Raw genomic sequence first — 22418 nt, 5'->3', positions numbered from 1 at the left:
TTTTTAGTCACAGCTGCCGATTTACAAAAGCAATATACAGCTAAGTCTGTAAGACCCTTCTGATTGTCTGGGTATATAGGGATTGTAGGTTTTCCAAAAACACATGATACCTAGATTCAACAACTGAGCTGCAGTTTCTAATGATTTTTCATTGTTTTCTGACCATGCAGTAATTCATATGGTAAAATCCAATCAACGAAAAATGGCTACGAAGGAAACCTATGTGTTTCTGAAATGTGCACAAAATAATGAGTATAAGAACAGCAGTTCTCTCTCAGAATTGGAAAATTTTAAGTACTGAATAGTCCTGCCCATATGCAGGTAACCTCGAGCACTTCTGTACAATATATATATTCTTCAATGTAGACCTATAGGCTGCAGCTCTGCAGATATGAAAAGTGATTCTGTGGCTTTAAGGGCTCACAGCCCACTAATACCCCATAATGCCCAGTAGGTGGCAGTTACTTCAGTTCTTTTTCCTCTTGGGGATAGGATCTTGGAGTACCGAGCTAGGCCTTTTTTGGCTTTTGGCTTCAAAGGTTTCTCTCATAACATTTTGTCAACACCTTCACACAACGTTTTTTCAACATTTCCAGCATTTGCCATTTTCTGACAGGAAAATTATTTTTCTAGTCAAATACAATGTGATCTTTTTTTGACAAATGCCTTGCTTGTGGCAGAAAGAAGGCCAAATCAGATTCATGCGTAACCTGAGGGATAGAGAGAAGATTTTCCTTAATGGACCTGAAGAGCGACGCAGACAGCAGGATTCTCAGTTTGAATATGGGATGGCATGTGAGAGGGGAGGGGAGGCTCTGAATCGTCCTCAGAGGACTCCAGGAGAGGGAGATCCAATAAGAGAAGATATCCTCAAATCTATGTTTTACCAGGTTGACATTGATGTCGAGACGAAGTACGCCACCAAGTTGCTTGCCATTGAGAGCACGGTCGACATTGAGAAGAAAATAACATTCAATGTCGAGACAGCAGAGGTTGACGTCACAGGATTTCACAATATCGAAAAATCTGTTGATGTCGAGATATATAAGGAAATCAACGTCGCAAAGCCTGTCAATGGTGAGGCATACCAGACCTGCAGAGAGGGTCAGGAGATCGAGACCAAGCAGATTGTCATCAACTTCTGACTCCAGGCCTTGCTCCCCATTGTCGCTGGACCCTATTCCGGACCCTCCGCAACCTTCTCTACCACCGCATGCACCACTGACATCACCTCCACGTTTTCCTCAAGCAGAGGCACCTTTGGGAGCTCCTTCACCAGCAAGGCTTCCAGCTTCTCATCAGAGATCAAGGTCTCCTCAGTCCAAATCACGCATAGATTTTGAACAAGAGCCAGATAGCGTTGTCATTGTTTTTGGCACTCCTCATCGAGACGCTCCTCTAGGTGCAGACAAAGATATCATCCTAATCCAGATCCAGAACTAGGTTACGATCCAGATGGAGGTAATTTCATTCCAGCTCCTCCTCTAATAATAAATCAATCAATCAGGATTTATAAAGCGCGCTACTCACCCGTTGGTGAGAATATACTCACCAACACTGACTGATTTTCCCCAGCCAAGGGTCCCGCCAGTTGATGACATCAACAGACTTCAGGCGGTGCTTGTAGCAGGAGCTACAAAATTGAATATTTCATTGCCTGCTTCATCAACGGCTACATCAGTGATATTTGAGATTTTTCACCAATGTGCAACACCAAGACCCCTTCTACTTCTAGTTCCAGGTTAATTAGGACCAGCCATGCAATGTTTTCCTTACCCCAGCTGCGGCCAAAGCAGCTGAGTCTAGGCTTCAGAAAAAATATAAGCCTCTTGAGCAGGACCCATCATTTCTGGGTCAGATCCTCCTCCTGATTCAATTATTATCCTGGCGGAAAAGAAAATTCCTTTTACTATGCTTTCATATCATAGAAAAAAGCTGGAAACTCGATTAAGTGGGACGCAAGGTATGTGGCACAGCTGCCACAACCATGAAAGCGGAGAGTGTATCTGCCCTGCTAAGCAGGTATGACAGATCCCTATGGGGCTCCCTGCAGCATTTTGTAGAAGACCTCCCAAGAGATCGCAAGGAGGACTTCATCAAAATCATGAAGAAAGGCATGATGGTTTCTAACCAAGTGTTCTGCATTGCTGCCGATTCATCTTTGCTGGCAGCCCATGGTTACTGTCATGGATTGGCTCTCAGAGGACTTCTTGGCTTCATCTCACGGTGCTCAAGCAACAATCGCAGCAGAGAATACTCATCCTCCCTTTCTCTGGTAATACTCGGTTTGGGAGACATACAGATGATGAAATGGCTTGCATGAAGACCAAAATGGAGACCTTGAAGGCGGTTGGTCTGGAGAAACGTAAGGTGCATCGAAAGCACTCTCACACACCTTATGTAAAGCATTTCTACCCACAGAGGGTTCAGACACCTTAGTGGTTTAAAAGACACCACCAACAGAAGCAGCAAAGACCTTTCCAGCAGCACCAAAGGTGTCAACCAAAGGGAATAGATGTGCACTAATATATCCAAGCAGAAAAGCCTTCTACAGGTTCCAAACAATAAGCCTCTGCTTTCCCTTCTTACTTTACCCACTCTGGTAGGGGAAAGTATTCCACAATATCTAACAGAGTGAATATCCATTACAAACAATGCCTGGGTTCTGAATATTTTACAGAATGGCTATTGTCTCAGATTCATGAAACACACAAAAGGTGATAGAAGGCTGCTTGCAATACGTCTAACCACTGGCAATAGCTCGGGAAGGACTCCAACCCATCGTTCTTTTGCTCACCATGCCACCTCAGTTTGGACCCAGCCATATGTAAATCAGGTATGTGAATGAGACTCTTAAGGACAACTTACACAGCTCTTGCTAACTGCTCTGTTTTTCTTATATTATATATCTCCCCTTTTTAAATGCAAATTAAAGCAATTGGTCAATATAGCCTCATTTATAGGTTGCAAAACATTTGAATGAATTAAGGGGCATATTGGTCACAGCTTTACGTCATGCTTGCACCACGCAACTTGGTACATGTGTGACGCAAACCTCGATGTCAGATTTATGATGCCATGCGTGGCTTTGAATGGCTTACAAAATCTGGAGTAAGGCAACACAGCGCAGATCGCTGCGTTGCCTTGCTCTGCCCAAAGGAGGTGCTCCATGGGCATTATGGTGGGTGTTCCCATGCAACTCCCATGGTTTTTGATGCATTCCCAGATTTACAAGGACTTGCAAACCTGAGAATGTGCCAAAAAGATACCCCTCCCCAGGAGAGGCGCAACGAGGAGAATATATCTTTGTTTCTCCTCGTTCTTTGCTCTCTATGTGTTCTGCATTCTGCAACACACATTGAAAAAGCCTCTGTGGATTGTTTTTATGCAATAGGGTGTCCCTTCCAGCACATAAGCAACCCTGCCTACAACACAGGCACCCTAGCACCATGGTGCAAAGGTGCCTGCGTTGGAGCTAGGCTGCCAAAACGGTATGAGCACAGGGGAAAAGGACAGGTATTGGATAAATACGGTGCATTTTTGCCCATTCCCTTTGACACAGGGCAGTGCAGCAAGGTGACTTGCTGCGCTGTGCCACAAATTTCATAAACATGGCCATAAGTGCTTATCCTGACCTTACTATAGAAAGACCAACATCTACCCTATATATATATATTGTAAAGAAGTGCTCTGGGATCTTCGCTTGTGGGCGGGACTATTTAGTGCTTTTGATTCCAATGGAGATTCCTCTGAGAGAGAACTAGGATTACAGTTAAGAAACCATTCCTTATTTATACCTCTGGATTTGGGATTACCCATACTATCATGTGATTCAGAGGGCTTTTTGAAAAAAAAGTGTTCTTTCTTGCAAACTGACTTACATTTGGAAGCCAGAAATGCTGAGAAATCAAATTGGTAGTAACAAATGTGTCCCCACACTTCTCCCGATGGAAATGGGTCTAGTGCCGGCAACACAACAAAACCTAAAACGCCACTTGAAAACATCACATTACACCCAGAAAAATCAATGTTTTTTTTTTACAATGTAGGAAGGTGCAGAATTTGGGCCCTTGCTCACCTACCACCCAGGGAAACTTACCAGACCCGGACAGTTCTGTAAAATAGACACCCAGAGGTGCATGTTTGTGTGATTCTTGTAGATACCATGATGTTTTCTTAACCATAAGGATTTGCAGACCTCAAACTTTGGCTAATCAAATTCTTTTTGTTTAGATTTCTGTGAGAGAATGTTCATGGAGCTGGGAGACCCATACAATTGCTACCATCCAGCATTTCCACACTCCTTCTGATTAAAAACGGTACCCCATTTATGTGGCTGGACCTCGTTCTCACAACACAAAACCCACAAAACATTATGTAGAAATGTGAACAAATCTGAGAGCAACCCCGTCTGATAAGGTAGGGAGCTGCAAAACTTTGGCCGTGGCACTGCTGCCACCCAGTGAAACCAACCAAATCCTAAGATTTCTGAAAACTAGACACCCAGGGGAGTCCAGAGTGGCATGATTCGCATGCATCCAACAATGTTTTCTTAATAAGGCCTTGTGATCCTCTAACTTTGGCTAAAACACACATGTTTGAGGCATATGAGCTGCAGATTATACACTGTGCATAGATCGCCATCTGGTGTTGGGCCCGGATGTTTGCAGTTTGTTTTTCCTCTTGGAAAGTCTTTGGAAGTCACGAGGTTGGTGACTCCTCCTTTGGTTCGTATTGCGCATGGGCTTCGGCTCCATCCTCAGATTGTTTTTTCCGCAATCGGGCTCGGATGTAATACTTCGCGCTCTGGTTCCAAACTTTTCCAGTTCAACGAGCGACGCAAAATCCTCGCTCATCGAGATCCTTCAGATAATAAATCATCTTAATCACCTTCTCTTCGGCACTTCTTCGATTCCGGTCGTCGACGGCGGCCTTCGGGCCTATTCCGGCTCCGGTCTCGGCTGATGGAAAGAACTCCCTTCAAGAAGTGCCCTCGATGTGGGTCCAAGTTTCCCCACACCGATCTTCATGAGGTGTGCAACCTCTGCCTCTCCCCTGAACACGAGGCCCGAGACTGTCCCGCCTGCAAGTCTTTTCGCTCTAAAAAGACTATTCGAGATCGACGGGCTAGACGCAACATGGCGCACTCCTCGACCTCCGCTCCAGTCGACATCTTTGGGGACGACGTCGAAGCTCCGGGACAGCAGAACATGGAAGAAGAGGACGACAACCTCATCAGTGCTTCCGAAGCCAACAGCTCAGATGTGGAGGACATCACCCCCGCGCAGAGGGTCGTGAGTACAATACCCCCTCCCACACCCACGCCGATACCCAAAAAGGCTTCGGTCACACCTTCGCGCCTAGGCAAGACCAAGGATACTGCTTCTCACACCCCACCTTCGGGCCCGGTAAAGAAGCCTATTAAGCCTTCCGGCAGCTCGGGTTCGAGCCAGCCTACCAGCGGTACCGAAAAACACCCTTCGGCACCGAAGAAAAGATCGGCCTCCACCTCCACACCGAACCCAGCACCAAAGCCTTCGGTGTCGAAACCTGCCCTTCCGGTGCCGACCAAACATCACAAGGCCCTCGGCACCGACACTCCCGTGCCGAAGCCTTCTTCGGCACCGACCAAAAAATCGAAGGTCCCAAAGAAGCACGGCTTAGACAAACCTAAAAAGCCGTCGGCCCCGAAAACTTTGGCGCCGACCGAACAACCAGTGTCGCAAGAACTTTTCACACCAGATCCTCTGCAAAAGACACTCACCAAGGATCCAAAAACTGGACATTTGACATTGTCTTCAAAAAAGAGACACTTGGACAAACCAGCTCCACCTCCACCTCCAAAGAGGAAGGACACTGCTACCTCCCCTTTCAGAGTGCCTTCCCCACCTCCTCCACCTCCTCCACACCTCCACCCTCTCCACCCCTGCCTCATCGTTCCCCCAACCTTGTCTCCTGTCCCAGACGATTTAGGAGACCCGTATTATGATCCAGCAGATGTGCCACAAGACCCCACCCCTACTGGATCTCCAGACCCATGGGACGACTATAACAATCAGGACATCCCAGATGTCCCACAGGATGACCTTTACCCATCTAGGCCATCCCCACCTGAAGATTCGTTAGGCTTTCACCACCTACTACAAAGGGCGGCACACTACCACGGGGTGGAGTTACATACTGACCCAGTGGAGGAAGATTTTCTCCTAGACACCTTCAATAATGCACATAGGTCTACTGCCATTCTACCTATGTTAAAGGGAGTAATCAAACATGCAGCAGAGGTTTTTAAAGACCCAGTCAGGGCCAGGGTCCTAAACCCCCGTATAGAGAAAAAATACAAAGCCGCCCCCACAGACCCTTCATACATTAAAGGGCCTGCACCATTGGATTCCCTAGTGGTATCTACAGCTAGGAAGCGCTCAAATTCTCAGGCGTCAGGCGAAGCACCACCACCTGACAAAGAGTCCAAGCTCCTAGACGCGTCAGGGAAGCGCACTGCGTCACAAGCCGCCAATATATGGCGTATCGCCAACACGCAAGCGCTGTTGGCCAGATACGACAGGGCGCATTATGATGAGTTAGAGACCATCATGCACCATCTCCCTGAAAAATACAGGAATAGGGCTAATGAATTGATCCAAAGAGGGAAAAACAATAACTAATACCTCTATACGCTGTGCCCTAGATGCAGCAGATACAGCCTCCAGGGCCATAAACACCAGTGTCCTTCTCCGTCGCCATGCCTGGCTCAGAGTTTCAGGTTTTAAACCTGAGGTACAAGCCTCTATATTGAACCACCCATTCGACCAAGATCATCTATTTGGCCCAAAAGTTGATGAAGCCCTCGAAAAGATGAAAAAAGATACTGACACGGCGAAATCCATGGGACCCCTACAGTCACACACTCCTAGGCGCTCTTTGCGCCGCTCTTCCTTTCGGGGCACGGGCAGGGGCTACTCCTCGGATAGTGCATCCACGTCCTACAAATCCCCTCCTCAATCTACCTTCACAAAGGGTTATCAAAGAGGCGGATACAGAGGCAATAATAATAAGGGCAGAGGCAAGATAATACCGCCCGCTCTGCCACACCGCCTACCCAATGACTTTCCCCCGCTCCCTCCAGACCATTTCACTCCGGTCGGGGGCAGAATACAACATTTCCTTCACGTCTGGGAGACAATCACCGTAGACAGATGGGTGACCCAAATTATTCATTCAGGGTATTTCCTAGAATTAACATCTACCCCCCCAAACATTCCACCCAGGCAACGCCCTATGTCTCAAGAACATGCTACGTTACTAAAACAGGAGGTAATCTCCCTCCTGCAAAAACAAGCCATAGAGCAGGTCCCCCTAAATAACAATATTTAGGGGTCTACTCCCTGTACGTTCTGATTCCAAAGAGAGACAAGACTCTACGACCTATCCTAGATCTCAGACCTCTAAATACTTACATACATTCAGACCATTTTCACATGGTAACCCTTCAACAGGTTCTTCCACTCCTCTCCCAGAACGACTTTCTCACCACTCTGGACTTGAAAGACGCATACTTTCACATCCCAGTACACCAGGCTCACAGAAAGTACCTCAGATTTGTGGTGGACGGGCACACTACCAGTTCAAGGTGCTCCCGTTCGGGGTAACAACAGCACCAAGGGTATTCACCAAGTGCCTAGCAGTAGTGGCTGCACACCTCAGAAGACAGCACATTCACGTCTTCCCATACTTGGACGACTGGCTAATAAAAGCCACGTCCTACGAACAATGTGTGCAACACACCGCCGCTACAATCCAACTGCTTCACCAGATAGGTTTCACAGTGAACCATCAAAAGTCCCACCTGGTACCATCACACACAAAACAATACCTCGGTGCTACCATAGACACCTCAAAAGCCATAGCCTATCCCAATCCTGCCAGGATTGCAAACATACAGGCTCTGTGTCAGAAATTCATATTTCAACACTCTCTCCCAGCAAGAGTGTTTATACAACTGATAGGGATGATGGCCTCCTGCATTTTCATAGTGCCCCATGCAAGACTTCAGATGCGTCCACTCCAAGAGTGTTTAGCGCGCCAGTGGAACCAGGCCCAGGGGCAACTGACAGATCTGGTGTTGGTAGACGGTCGCACCCATCGCTCTCTGCAGTGGTGGAACACCACACACCTTTCCAGAGGTCGACCGTTCCTGGACCCAGTTCCACAAATAATCCTGACAACAGACGCATCGCTCTCCGGCTGGGGAGCTCATCTGTTACATCTCACAGTACAGGGCACATGGACGTCGCAACAGAAGTTACTCCACATCAACCATTTGGAGTTGCTGGCAATCTTCCTAGCCCTAAAATCCTTCCAGACGCAGATTTCAGGCAAGGCAGTCCTCATTCGCACAGACAACATGACTGCCATGTACTACATTCAAAAACAGGGGGGCACTCACTCTCCACAGCTCTCTCAATTAGCACAGAGCATATGGAGATGGGCAATTCCACAGAAAATCTTTCTCCTGGCCCAGCATGTCCCAGGAATCCAAAACACCGTGGCAGATCTGCTCAGCAGACAAACGCAACAAATTCACGAATGGGAACTTCACCCACAGGTTCTTCACCCGTTCTTTCAGAAGTGGGGGCATCCACACATAGACCTATTCACCACCCACGAAAACAAAAAATGCCCAAGCTTCGCCGCCAGATATCCACACCCATTGTCCAAAGGCAATGCGATATGGATGAACTGGTCAAACAAATTTGCATAGGCTTTTCCACCTCTCCCACTAATTCCATTAGTGGTGCGAAAGCTACAACAGCATTCCCTAACACTGATCTTAGTAGCTCCAAAATGGGCCAGACAACCGTGGTACACCACACTGCTGGAACTCTCGGTAGTACCACACCAAAAGCTACACCTCTCACCATGCCTCCTAACCCAGAACCATGGAGAGATCAGGCACCCGGACCCAGCTCAGCTCAACCTTGCGATCTGGCTCCTGAGGTCCTAGAATTCGGATACCTTAACCTTCCCCCTGATTGCATGAATATTATCAGGGAAGCTAGACGCCCTACTACTAGGGCATGCTATGCTGCAAAGTGGAAAAGATTTGTTATTTACTGCCACAACAACACAATCAATCCTCTAAATGCGTCCATACAGCACATCATATGTTACTTGCTCCATCTACAAAGGTGTAACCTAGCATATACATCCATTCGGTTACTCCTCGCAGCAATTGCTGCCTACTTACAGAACAGGCAGCACCTATCACTTTTCAGGGTGCCTGCCATCAAAGCCTTTATGGATGGCCTCAAAAGAGTAATTCCACCCAGAGTACCACCCTCACCTGTCTGGAACTTGAATATAGTTCTCACAAGGCTAATGGGACCCCCTTTCGAACCATTACATAAATGTGAGCTGCAATTTCTCACATGGAAAACAGCATTCCTAGTGGCCATCACTTCCCTTAGAAGGGTTAGTGAAATACAAGCACTCACCATACAGGAACCTTTTCTTCAAATGCATCAGAACAAGGTTGTACTCCGCACCAACCCAAAATTTCTACCCAAAGTCATTTCTCCCTTCCATCTAAACCAGTCGGTAGAATTACCAGTCTTTTTCTCACAACCTCAAACCGTTGCAGAAAGGGCTTTACACACACTGGATGTTAAAAGGGCCTTACTTTACTACATTCAAAGAACACAACCTTTCAGAAAAACCAAACAGCTATTTGTCTTTTTCTCTCCACCACATAAAGGCAACCCTATTTCTAAATCAGGGATAGCTAGGTGGATTGTAAAATGCATATAGATTTGCTACCACAAAGCAAAACGAACGCTATCTGTTCCCCCTAAAGCCCACTCTACAAGGAAGATAGGGGCTTCTATGGCTTTTCTAGGAAACATACCACTAGATGACATCTGCAAAGCAGCGACATGGTCAACACCGCACACTTTCACAAAACATTACTGTGTAGATGTGCAAACCAAGCAACAAGCTAGTGTGGGCCAGGCTGTACTAAAAACACTGTTCCAAACAACTGCAACGGATGCCGGTGGTCACCGCTAGGGTTGGGTACTGCTATATAGTCTATAATCTGCAGCTCATATGCCTTTGAACGGAATATGCTACTTACCAGTATGCATCTGTTCTTGGCATGTAGAGCTGCAGATCTATACACGCCCACCCGCCTCCCCGGCTACCTGTATCCGTTCCAGTATATCTTATTTAGATACAACACACATGGGTTTCTTTACTGTTATTACTACGCTCCATCTTTCCCTGCTGGCGAAAAACAATCTGAGGATGGAGCCGAAGCCCATGCGCAATACGAACCAAAGGAGGAGTCACCAACCTCGTGACTTCCAAAGACTTTCCAAGAGGAAAAACAAACTCCAAACATCCGGGCCCAACACCAGATGGCGATCTATGCACAGTGTATAGATATGCAGCTCTACATGCCAAGAACAGATGCATACTGGTAAGTAGCATATTCCTTTTGTCACATTTCTGTGACAGAAAGTTCTGGCAGCACAACATTCGCACAACCCATCATTCTCACACCTTAGCCCGATAAAAATGGTACCCCACTTCAGTGACTGGGCATAGCACCCACGACAAAAAACACCCACAAACACAAAACGGAGACATCCAAATATATCTGAGGAAAACAACCAAGTTGTGCGATTTAGAAAGCTGTGGAATTTGCACCCAGGCTCTGTCACCAACAGGTAAAACTACTACCTGGACATTTCTGAAAGCTATACCTCTAAGGGAGAGTCCAAGGAGGTGTGACTCGCATCAATCCCTTGGCATTGTCTCACCCATAAGGCCCCCCAAATCTCAAAACCACACATTTTCCCCACATTTCCGTGAGAGTAGGTTCGAGACTACCCTGAATGTCTAGTTTTCAAAAATGTCTGGATTTGGTATGCTCCCTAGGAGGCCATCTACTGCTCAAGTACAGACTCATACCAGTTGATTTTAGCTCCTCCAGAGGTGCTAAGTTCAAAGAGCAAATACTAATATCAGATTATTGAACCTATGACTGTTATATCCAGTCCTTCTCCCTCACTCACAATTATTCATTCATACTGGTACTCTTCCTATCATTGCCATTGACTCCCTCCACTGATTCTAAATCACTCACACACACACACACACACATTCACACACACACAGACACCCCAAGCACACACAATGTATATGCTGTCTTTTACAGACATACCCTTACCTGAATGCACAGCTCACAACATGTAAAAGCTTTAAAGCCTTTCACTTACATTGCTACAGGACCCATTTGGAATCTTGCCTTTCAGCTTCCACGCTGGGGTATGAAACTGAAACCTCCATCCTCCACAATCACACATTTGAGGTTTTAGTCTCTGCTCTTTCACAACTCTGTGACAGGGTGGAAAGGGTGTGGTGATAGGCTGAGTAGCATGCAGCCATGGGCACTGGAAGCTAAAGCCTGCAGCGCCCAAATCTACTTTTAGCTGACACTCGGCACGTCACAAATGGGGGAGACACAGATGTGTGTCAAGCCCCAATGTCAGGGATGGGATTTCTCCAGCCCTGGTGATCTCTCTCTGAAGGCTGGTGCAGGTGCCTTTGTGCGGCTGTATCAGCATTCAAACAAAGACTGTTTCAGGACTAAAGGAAACCAGCATTTTTATTTATACCAAGAGTGAATAATGTATTATTATTCACTCTAAGGTATGATAAAAACAAGTGGTCCAGAAAACAGAGGTGGACATTTAGAGGAGCCACCATTGCCAATCACGCCACCACTCACCCAGTCATCACCCAACTTCATGCAAGCGCCCACACATATAGTGCCAAACATAATGTGGGTCAGTGCCAACAAGCTTCAGGACATTCCACTGAAAAGAAACCTAGACTAAGCTTTTCCTAACTGTTCATATCTCTGTCTTCCTTGAAGTCCAGACTAATACCGCATGCATACCAAGTGAAACTTTACTAATACCTCTCGGTGAAAGCCACATGAGGCTACAGAAAACATGTCTTTCATGTGCTTTCGAACACTTGCTGTGCTTAATTCAACTCCCTCCAGTGTATGGATGTATGTTAGGGCTGTACAAGGATGCCTTCAGGAATTTGCCAACATTCCTCAGATAGTGTGAGCATATCTACCTTTCCAAGTAAGGTAAAAATGCAGAGGCAGATTTCTCTAATTTCCTTAAAGAGCACTGCAAAACTACTAAGGGCACTGGGATTTGGCACACAAAGTACTTTGTGACAATGTAGTGTACGTTCTGTCTACTGGTATTTGCAGTGCTATGACTGTAAAGCCTTTGTCATATTACAAAAATCACATCTGCCATGTTCTGAGGGAAGATGAAGGTACTACAAAATCATGGGGGAATGGATCACTTGTACCTGTCCTACAACCAGGGTGTGGTATCTTTGCCGTCTTTAAAAAACCCTCATTCACGTAGTTATGGAGGAGTGGTTCTCTGCTTCAAACATAACGTGAAAGCAACATCATTGGGTCTTTTTAAAGTTTGCTTTCCTTCACCCGGAGGTAGACCATTTGGTGACAACAGTAGTTAAAGTGAGTGCGTTGAGTATTAAAATTACCTACATCTCTGCAACAAGCATATATTTATTCCGTTCGAGATGGGGTAAGGTTAAAAAGAGGGTGGTGCATACATAGCCAAGTTACTGTCCTATGGCACCTGTTAGTCCATGTGGGTGGTCGACATGTTTCAGCCCTAGTTTTGCCCTTAGGGGTCGGGGTGCTTTCTTTAGGATCAGTGTAGAGTGGGTTGCCAATTGAGCAACGCGCTGGGACAACATTACTGGTAAATCATTTATTATTCTAAGTAAAGCTTTGCTGCTACCTAGTCTTTTTCAAGTAAGGTTGGGGACCGTGGCAGCCTCTGCATCCACTGCACTTCACCAGCCATCTGAATGTTGTGCTGCAGCATCAGAGCTCATGGCTCCTTCTAGTTTAGCAGTTTTATCACGATTTTGACCCAGAGTAGGGAACACGTGGGAGCCTGGGGCACAGTTAGTCCCATCACTTTGTTGCAGCAACAGGGAACCTCTTAGCACATCTTGTCTCAGTCGTCCTTCATTTCAACATCTATAGGTAACCCTGGTGAGTATGTTGACAACATTTGGGGGGAAAAGTTAATCGCAGAAGCCCAAGAGTAAAGTGTCTTATCACTGTAGACACATGGCTCCTCTCCTCTGGCTCTTCTCTCCACCCTTGAAGTTTTTGCCAATATTTCTTTGTTTGAGTGCAAAAGGGCTATTTTTGTATCACTGCCTGAGTGGGCAATGGGTGACTGAAAAGACAGCAGAACATCAACCTGTTTTAAGGATGTGGCACTCTTTCTTTCATTCTCAGCTCTACGAATCCATGTCAGCAAGTCAGCCATTGACATATCCCAGAGGACAGAATGCCAGTTTCAGTATGAGCTGAGAGGAGAGACCTACCTGAAGGTAACACAGGGCAGAGACTTCTCTACACATATCATTTATAATAGGTAGAGCACAAATGAGAGAGGTGAGAATTTCCTGCAGTAGGTACAAAATAAATAGGAGATATATACTCACAAGCTATGTACACAAGGAGTGGGAGACTTACCTACCTACAAGTTGCACCCCACAGACACGGTAGAAACATTCACAGGTATCACATCTGAGAGAAGGTAGATCCACCCATTGGTATAAAACCATCATAGGCAATATGCCAACATACCAGTGAAAAACCTAAGAGAGGTTCTGTCTATCTGCAGGTAAACCAACTCAGAATGGAAATAGCTCACCACTGGTAGCACACCATAAGGATGGTAGAATCATGACAAGAAATACATTTGTCAGAGGAGGTACTGCCTTATAGCTAATACACCAGGGAGGGTCACCTGACATGAACACAGCCAAGAAAGAAAGCCCAACCTACAGGTGGCACACCTGAGATAAGAGAATTAAACCTACAGATAACGTGCCTGAGAGAACGGAGAGCACAAGTAATACACAAAGATTCAATACAATAATTCTTTACTGGCATGATAACACATACGAAGATTGTCAGTGTTTAGTTGTTTACAGGTTTTTTGTTTATATATCATTGAAACATCCTTTAACCATTTGGAGAGAAGGGAGACACACCTGAAAAGTAAGTCCTCTAAACCTAGCACACCAAAGTTAAAGGAGGGCTGGCTACTAATAATTCATCAAAGGTGATATCTACAAACTTGTAGAACACCTGAAATTGGAGAGATCTACTTCTAGGTAACACACACAAGTGTTAGGAGATATTCCTATTAGAGGCAGGAGAACCTACCTGCTCATGATACACCTACATAAGAAAAGACGTGCCCATGGACAACACACTTAAAAGCGGGGAAGCTACCACTATATAACACACCAGAGTAAGCAAAAAAGCATCTTGAAGTCAGCACTTTTAGAGAAAAGATACCTAGCTAATGGTCAGAGCACACTTGAAGGAGAGGAAGTCCTCCATTTGGTAACACAACTGACAGGGGTGGCACATACCTAAAGGCAGCACACTTTAGATAAAGAAGGCCTAGCTCAGGGTGATATGTTTGAAATGTGATACCTACCAGTAGGGAATATACTTGAAGTAACAATGTAGGGCAACACACTAGTGCATATAAGAGAGAGGGTAGACCTGCCTACAAGTAATACATTGGAGGGATAAGAGACCTACTTTCAGGATACAAACCATAGAAGGCCTACATACAGGAAACTAGCCTGAGACATGTGAAGATGATCTATACATGAAAGCCTTGGTCATGTGAACTGTCTACATACCTAGAGAAGGAAATCCTATCTACAGGAAACAGCCATAGAATATTTAGAGAAATATGTTAAAGATGATGTCATTCATGAAAAATTAATGTACATAACTGAAAAAGAGAGATTTACAGAAGGGAAAGGGAAAATGTATCTACAAGCACCACTTTATTTAAGCGAGACCTTCCTACAGATAATATGCTAAGGATACAAGACAGGTTAGGAGTACAATTATTGCAGGATAAGGGTATACTTAGGATAACACACATGGGAAATGCAATGCCTACGCATAAAACACAAATCGAAAACATTGGCTGAAATATAGCTCGTTCCTGGTAGAGCACTGCTTCCAATTGGTTACTCAATCAGTAAGAGGGGATCTTAACCAAAGAAAATAATCACGTGGGAATGTGGTGATTTGCCCACATAGGCCAAGCCTCCTTCATTATACTAAGTTTTATTAGCCACTACCAGTGCTTACTGTCTAAACTTCTTTGCTTTCAGGGGAAAGGATTGGAGACCACATATTGGCTCACGGGAGAGAAGGACAAAGAGTACCATCTGCCGACACCACCCTCTGCGTAAGTAGAGATTATATGCTTGTTTGAGAGAGTGAGAAAAGGGCAGTGCCTAATTTGTAAACTAAGTGTTACAGAACTGAAGCCAGCAGCCGGAGATGATATATGTCTGGACTAATAAATACCAAGGCAGCTTTGTCAGAGAAAGGGGGTAATGGGTCCGGATCTTCAGCAATCCTGCGTTAATAGAGCATATCTGGTGAAGGTTACTTGTTCTTAACAATGGGGGACCCCTTCCCCATTTCTAGTCCAGAACTTTAGGATGTGCCAGAACAAGTTATTGTAATCACTTTTTAAGGAAAAAAAATCCAATTTATTGTTTCCTTTTTGATTTTCTGATGCTTAACTCTTTGAGATAAGCCGATCGATCCTAATATGCGTGCATGCTGATACTGATTACGACGATTTGATGCCCAAGTGTTTCTACAACACAACTAAGAAAAGGATTTACAAAATATGCTTAGATTATATCTCTCATTACGCCCTGAGGAAGCCCCAGGCCAGCACATTTCCCAGGAGGCTGAAAGGGTGGGGGGCACACTTTGCAGAAGTGGAGGCCGGTTTTGTAACTGGGTGGGGGGGGGGGGGGGAGGGGTGCGGTGCTGCACTATCGGCCCCCAGTAACAAAAACAGCAGTGATTCATTCCCCACCCCACCACCCTGCTGGGCCAACAAAATTGCCAGGACTGCATTGGGTTCCCAGTCCGGCCATGCTGTCCCTCCACTCTCGGAGGTTAACTGCAGCAGGCACAGGGAGGCTTCAGGAGAGACAGAAAGAAAGGGACATAGGGAGGAGGAAGGTAGAGAGAAAGCCATCAGAGAGGGAGAAGAGAGTGGATAGATGGAACGAGAGAAAGAGCACGAGGAAACGAAGGGTGTGGACTGGTTGAGCATTTTTGCCAAGGCTAGTTTTGATTCCCTGGTTTGGCCGCACCTTTGTTGTTCTCTATTATTAGCAGTTACAACAGCTCACAAATGCTTAAGTATATGATTGCACTTATTTTAATTAGTGACCAACACACCTCGGCAGGCAATACTACAGATATCCAAATACGTAGAATACCCGAAAGGCCGGTAGTGTCTTGGTAGAACAAGCCACAAGTGTTCCCTATATAGGAGATAAAACAGGCCCAAACCTTTTAGTTATTATTTATTCATGGCATTTTCTGTAGAACTGCACATATCTGCCGAGCTCACAAGAACGCACTAGGAAAAACTCATGTACTAGTCTAAGTGGGTGATGCCCTCACTGCTGGGATCTGCAATTTGAAGATCAGAAGTTCGAATCACAGCAGTTGGAATTAACCCTTTCTTTGTCCCAGTAAATTGTCATTGTGGCGGGTAATTGTGATCCCTTATTTATGTGGTAGTAAACTGCAAAACTGCAGTAACACACACCATATAAGATACGTTATTATATTGTCATACTAACTGTACTATATAGTGCAATACATTAAACAGCAATATACAAAAGGTGATGGGAGGCTGCTTCCAATAAGTCTAACCACTGGCAATAGCTTGGAGTAGCACTCCAGCTTATAGTTCTTTTGCTCACCATGCCACCTCAGTTTGGACCCAGCCATATGCAAATCAGGCTTGACTCTGCTCCTCATGGGAACAGTCCAGCCCAAACTGCCAGGCCAGGTCCTCCCTGAACTGGAAAACAAGCATTCCAAGACTGGCTTCGCCCTAGGTATAGGCTGATCAGCTGGGTACAACTTAGTTCCAGTGGCACAGTGAGCATGAGACCCACGTTTGGGCATACCCATGCCACTTTGGACAGTACATGAAAAACACAAAGGTGATGGGAGGCTGCTTGCAATAAGCCTAACCACTGGTCATAGCACGGGGTAGCACTCCAACCCATTGTTCTTTTGGTCACCACGCCACCTGAGTTTGGATCTAACCATATGCAAATTAGTCTTGACCCTGCTCCTCATAGGAACGGTCCAGCCCAAACTGCCAAGCCAGATCCTCTTTTAACTCTAACAAGTGCTCATCAGCTGGGTACAGCTTGGTTCCAGTGACACAGTGAGCATGGTACTCATGACTGGGCGTATTCATACCACTTAGGGCGGTACATGAAACACACAAAAGGTGATGGGAGGTTGCTTGCAATAAACCTAACCACCCAAGGTAGCACTCCAACCCATCGTTATTTAGCTTACTGTGTCACTGGAACCAAGCTGTACCTGGGTGATGATCCCAAAACCAGGGTGAAACCAGTCCTGGGTGGCTTGTCTTTTATATAAATCTTTTAAAAAATATTTTTCTATTACTTGACACTGTACATGTACACGTTTCAGGACACTTCCTCTGTTTCTAGTTCTTGTGCTGCTTTCTCTATTTATTCTGCTTTCAAATGCATTTTTGCACATTGTTGATCTCCGCCTGCACCTTTGGGATTACTCGTACAACTAAAATAAAATTAAATTTTACGTTAGTTGGATTAGGTCGTTATAATGTATAAATGCCACATTAACAACACATTTATAACTTCATAATGCTTGTTGCTGCACACCTATTTTCCTTGTCTTTCAACCATTCATCCCCTTTATGCCTCATAACTTTGCATTGATTTTAAGTTTGGCTTCTTGTTTAAGTTACTTACACCCACTACTATAATACTCCATGCCACTCTGCTGCTCCACTCTGTGCCACTCCATTCTACTTCATGTCACTCTATGTTACTCAATGCCATTCTACTCGACAACACTCGACTCTACGCCACTCTGTGTCACTGCACTCTACTCTGTGCAACTCTACTCTAAGCCACTCCACTCTGTGCTGCTCTACTCCATTCCATTCCACACAATGCCACTCTATGCCACTCCATGCCACTGTACTTTAGCCCACTCTATTCTCCGCCATTCCACTCTAACCCACTCCATGCCACTCGACTCTATACCACTCTGCTCTACTTTTGGCCAGTTTTACTACACCATTCCACTCCTCTGTACTCTATGCTGCTCCTTTCTACGCACCTCTACACCACTCTGCGCCTCTCCGCTCCAGACCATGCTATGCCATTCCACTCTACTTTACTCTGTGCCACTCCATTCAACTGCACTTCTCTCTGCTTTATGCCACTCTCCTGTGCTCCACGCCACTCCTTTCTACTCTACACCACTTTACGCCAGTATACACCAATCTGCTTCACATCACCCTACTGTGCACCAAACAATGCCACTTTACATCACTTCACTCCAGTCTACGCTGCTCCACGCCACTCTAATCTACACCACTGTACTCTATGACACTCTGCTGTACACCACTCCGCTCCACTGTACGGTACTCTGTGAAACTCCACTCTGTGCCATACCTCTTCACTCCACGCCACTCTAACCTATGCCACTCCACTTTAATCCATGCCACTCCACTCTACGCCACTCCATGCAACACAACCTCAATCTATCATATGCCATCCACTCCCCTTTTTACCACTCAGCTGTGCGCCACTCCACTCTAGTCTGCGCCACTCCACTCCACGTCACTCCACTCCACGTCACTCCACTCCATGCCACTCCACTCCATGCCAATCCACTCCATGGCACTCCAGTCAACTCCACCCTACTTTATGCAGCGATATTCTATGCCACTCTGTTCCACTCCACTCAATGCAACTTCACACCACTCTACACCACTCCATTCTACTCTACATCTCTCCAGTCTACTTTACTTCTCTATACACTACTCTATGCCATTCCACTTCACTCTGCCACTCTGCTCCACTTTCTTCTACTCCACTCTCCTCTACACCACTCTACTCTGCACTACACCACTAACTTTTAGCCATGCTGAACAGCAGCCACGCTGTTGTACAACATGGCTAAATGACATTGGCAAAGCCAATAGCTCTTGCATAGGTGAGACCTATTGGGTTTGCCAATGCTTGTCGCCTTACGATGGATTGAGCTACATAAACTTTGCTTATCAATTGAAAATATAGTCCTAGATAACTCCTTTCTCCAGTTCAGCCAGTTAAGCAAAGATCTGAAGGGACTCACCTAATATGTCAATATAATTCAGTATTGATTCAAGTAAACCATCGGTACTGCCTATGTACCAGCTGCACCTCTTAAAGGAAATTAAGAACTCTGTTCCACCAGAAATCTTTAGATCTACTGTGTAATCCGTGGTGCTCTCCCATATAGTAAGCAGCAAAGCCATTTTAGCAAGGCTACCCACATCCACAATCACCCCTCTGTTGGCGACCCCATAGGCTGCCACTTGAAGTTTGCATCAAAAACAAGATTGACTGCAAAATGCACAAAGTGATACACTCGGGTTTCTAGGCTATCTGCACGAAAAAATACATACAACAGGGTGACTTACACTAGCAAGAGGAAAAATGAAACAGATGGGAAAAAGCAGAAAAATGAAGCAGACTAAGACCAAATAAATGTTTTCTCTTGCTTGGCTCTCAGACCATAGAAACAGACACCTGAATCCATAAGTACAAGGCTAAATTTCCTATCTTTCTTAAAAATCTAGAAGCCCACATTGTCAGGATCTTTCTACCATAGTTCTATCTTCTTTATATCTAGGCCAAGTTACAATAATTGTCATAGATAGTCAAACAAATTGTTACTGGAAGCTAGTGTTAATAAATATTGTAGATATTAAAATGTGTTTATAAAAATCACTTTGCTACCCCTATGGTTAGGACCGCATTCCCTAGGTAGCATCAATAAATACATGGTTAATAGCTTTATGGAAGTTTAGAAGCATGAACAACATTGGTATCCCAGGAAATGATAGAGAGAGAAAATGTTTTGCAGATATAATTCACCCCTTTTTTTCAGAATCACTTATTTTCATTTTATATATAAATGATGGATCATTTAGCAATGATATTTAGCTTATACCAACATGTCATTGTCTAAATGCCTCCTTTATTACACTAATAAATATGCATTATCTACCTGTATGGAGGCCTATGTGGCTCTACTCACCGATAACCTCATCAAAATTCACTAATATGCTGGTGATACACAACTCTACTTGAAATTCTCCTCCACTCCAAACAACCTACTCCTCAGACACCTTCTGCACCTCATCTTAAACTACATGCTTAGCACCTGCCTGAGGCTCAACCTCCACTAAGACAGAATTCTTGTGGTTTGCCAAGAACAATCAACAACTAATCCAAACCTGGCTAAATGAGATGGACGTGGGCAGATTCATACCCCAAATGTCACCCAATGCCAAGCCATTTGGTTTCAGCCTGAACACCAACCTCACCTTAAAGGAACATAATGACAAAAAAGCAATAATGGACGGGTATCATAGCATTTTACTAAAGTGAAACCATTCTTGTTAGAAAGTGACTTCAAAACAGCTGTTAAAACCCTTGTACTCTTGCTTTTAAATGGTGGTTGGTAGCTCCCTGCTCCACTACCAGTGCAGGGGATTCCTCAAGTTCCGGGGGCCCCCTCAGCATAGTACTCTAGTTGGAGAGCTCCTGATGGAGTCCGGAGGGGGCCCCTCCACGTGCCTTGCAGTGGGGCCCCATAAAGTTTCATCACGCAAGTGTCCACTACCTCCCAAAGTCCGCACTGGTCCCCTCCTAAGGGCATCTGACATGTTCCAGCACACCTCCTCCACAGCCTGAAGACACATGACCACATCACCTTGTACCGATGAAACCCCACTGATTCACCTTGCCGGCCCACCACCTTCACAGCCAGCTCATTTAGAAAGAGATCACAACCACCCTGCATATTGGCCAACATGCTTTCTATCTGTAGTGGCCCTTAGCATACCCGCAGACTGGGCACCATCAGGAGCAAAGTGCAAAAAAAGAAAGAACAATAAAATAGGCCATTGTTATCGTATATTCACCAATGATATCGGACAACATCCCTCTGCCACTCAGAATTGCCCAACTCAGCTTCAACTTAGCAAAGATCTTAAGGCACAGTGCTTTAATGAATACTGTATTATGATGCAGTAACAGTCCACTTCTGCACGTCAAACCCAGCCACTTCTCCAATGTTAACTCTATCTTTGCCTTTGACTCTTTAAAGCTCTCTGCCGCCTTTTGGCTGTACAAATGCCACATACATACACACACATACTTTTATCAGCTAAGTCTGCATTTTCTGAAATTGTTTCAAATCATTACGTTGGTTTACAATTAGACTGGAGGAAATGACTGGTCATTTTTGCTTTTCTTTGGATGTTTTCATGGATCTTTCAAAACAGGTTTCTTGAAAAAATCCATGTAGCATAGTGCGTGAGGGTAAGTAAGTAGGTGCATTGTGCCATTGCTTTTGCCACCACTGTTGTGAATGAGACATAAAAACAAATCTTTGTTGGTAACAGAGCTGAACACCACTGTTTTTAGGGAACAAGAGTAGGACACCACAATTTTGGTGTATCGGGGATTTGTCAGGCATGACAGGTGATTTTTGTGTTGGGTGCAGCATAACAATTGAAGGTTAGAGAAGGTGGGTATGATCAAAGTGAAAGATAAAGCATGACACGAGAAAAGATTAAAAAAAGCATGACACAAGACATTTACTTGCAGAATTAGCACATTGTATTAGAAATAAAGAAACTTTAAATATGTTATGTGAGGATGTTGCACATTAACAAAGAGTTACAAAAATATATGAAGGATATCTTCCTGAGAAGAGTTACAAAAATATATGAAGGATATCTTCCTGAGAAGATTCGTATATCCATATGGTTATGCAATAAACCTACAGATCAGAGCAGGAGATGCTTTACCTCATATACTGTTCCTAAGATAGAGAAGAAAAAACAACATTTAAAAAAAAATTTTTTTCCTTCAGCATTGGTTTATAATACCAAAATCATGTCACCTTTTCAATGGGCAGGCCTTTATTCAGAGTATGCATAAAGAGACTTGGCGGTTGAGTCAGGAGGGATTTGGAGGTACAGCCAGCAACCATTTTTAGAATATTTGAATTGTTTGTCCATCGAAGATTGGCAGCCTAAGGCAGGGTCCTTGTCTGTCAAGCACAGTACAATATTGCTTTGTCAGGCAGCAGAGAATCTGTCATTAGTGATAGAATCGGACCATCTAAG

The 22418-nt window shown here is 44.9% G+C and overlaps 1 protein-coding gene across 1 annotated transcript in view; it reads left to right on the top strand.

Annotated features, from left to right (window-relative positions):
* LOC146833580 (guanylyl cyclase C-like) overlaps window positions 1-22418 on the top strand; it is a 619755-nt gene that overhangs the window by 591911 nt on the left and 5426 nt on the right. The window contains exons 25-26 of the mRNA XM_085601439.1: window positions 13373-13467; window positions 15289-15365. Coding sequence (XP_085457565.1) covers window positions 13373-13467; window positions 15289-15365 — 172 coding nt within the window. The remainder of the gene's footprint in view (window positions 1-13372; window positions 13468-15288; window positions 15366-22418) is intronic.

This window comes from Triturus cristatus, chromosome 4_2 (genome assembly GCF_964204655.1).
Source record: "Triturus cristatus chromosome 4_2, aTriCri1.1, whole genome shotgun sequence".
Lineage (NCBI taxonomy): Eukaryota > Metazoa > Chordata > Amphibia > Caudata > Salamandridae > Triturus > Triturus cristatus.
This window is presented reverse-complemented; position numbering and strand designations above follow the sequence as displayed.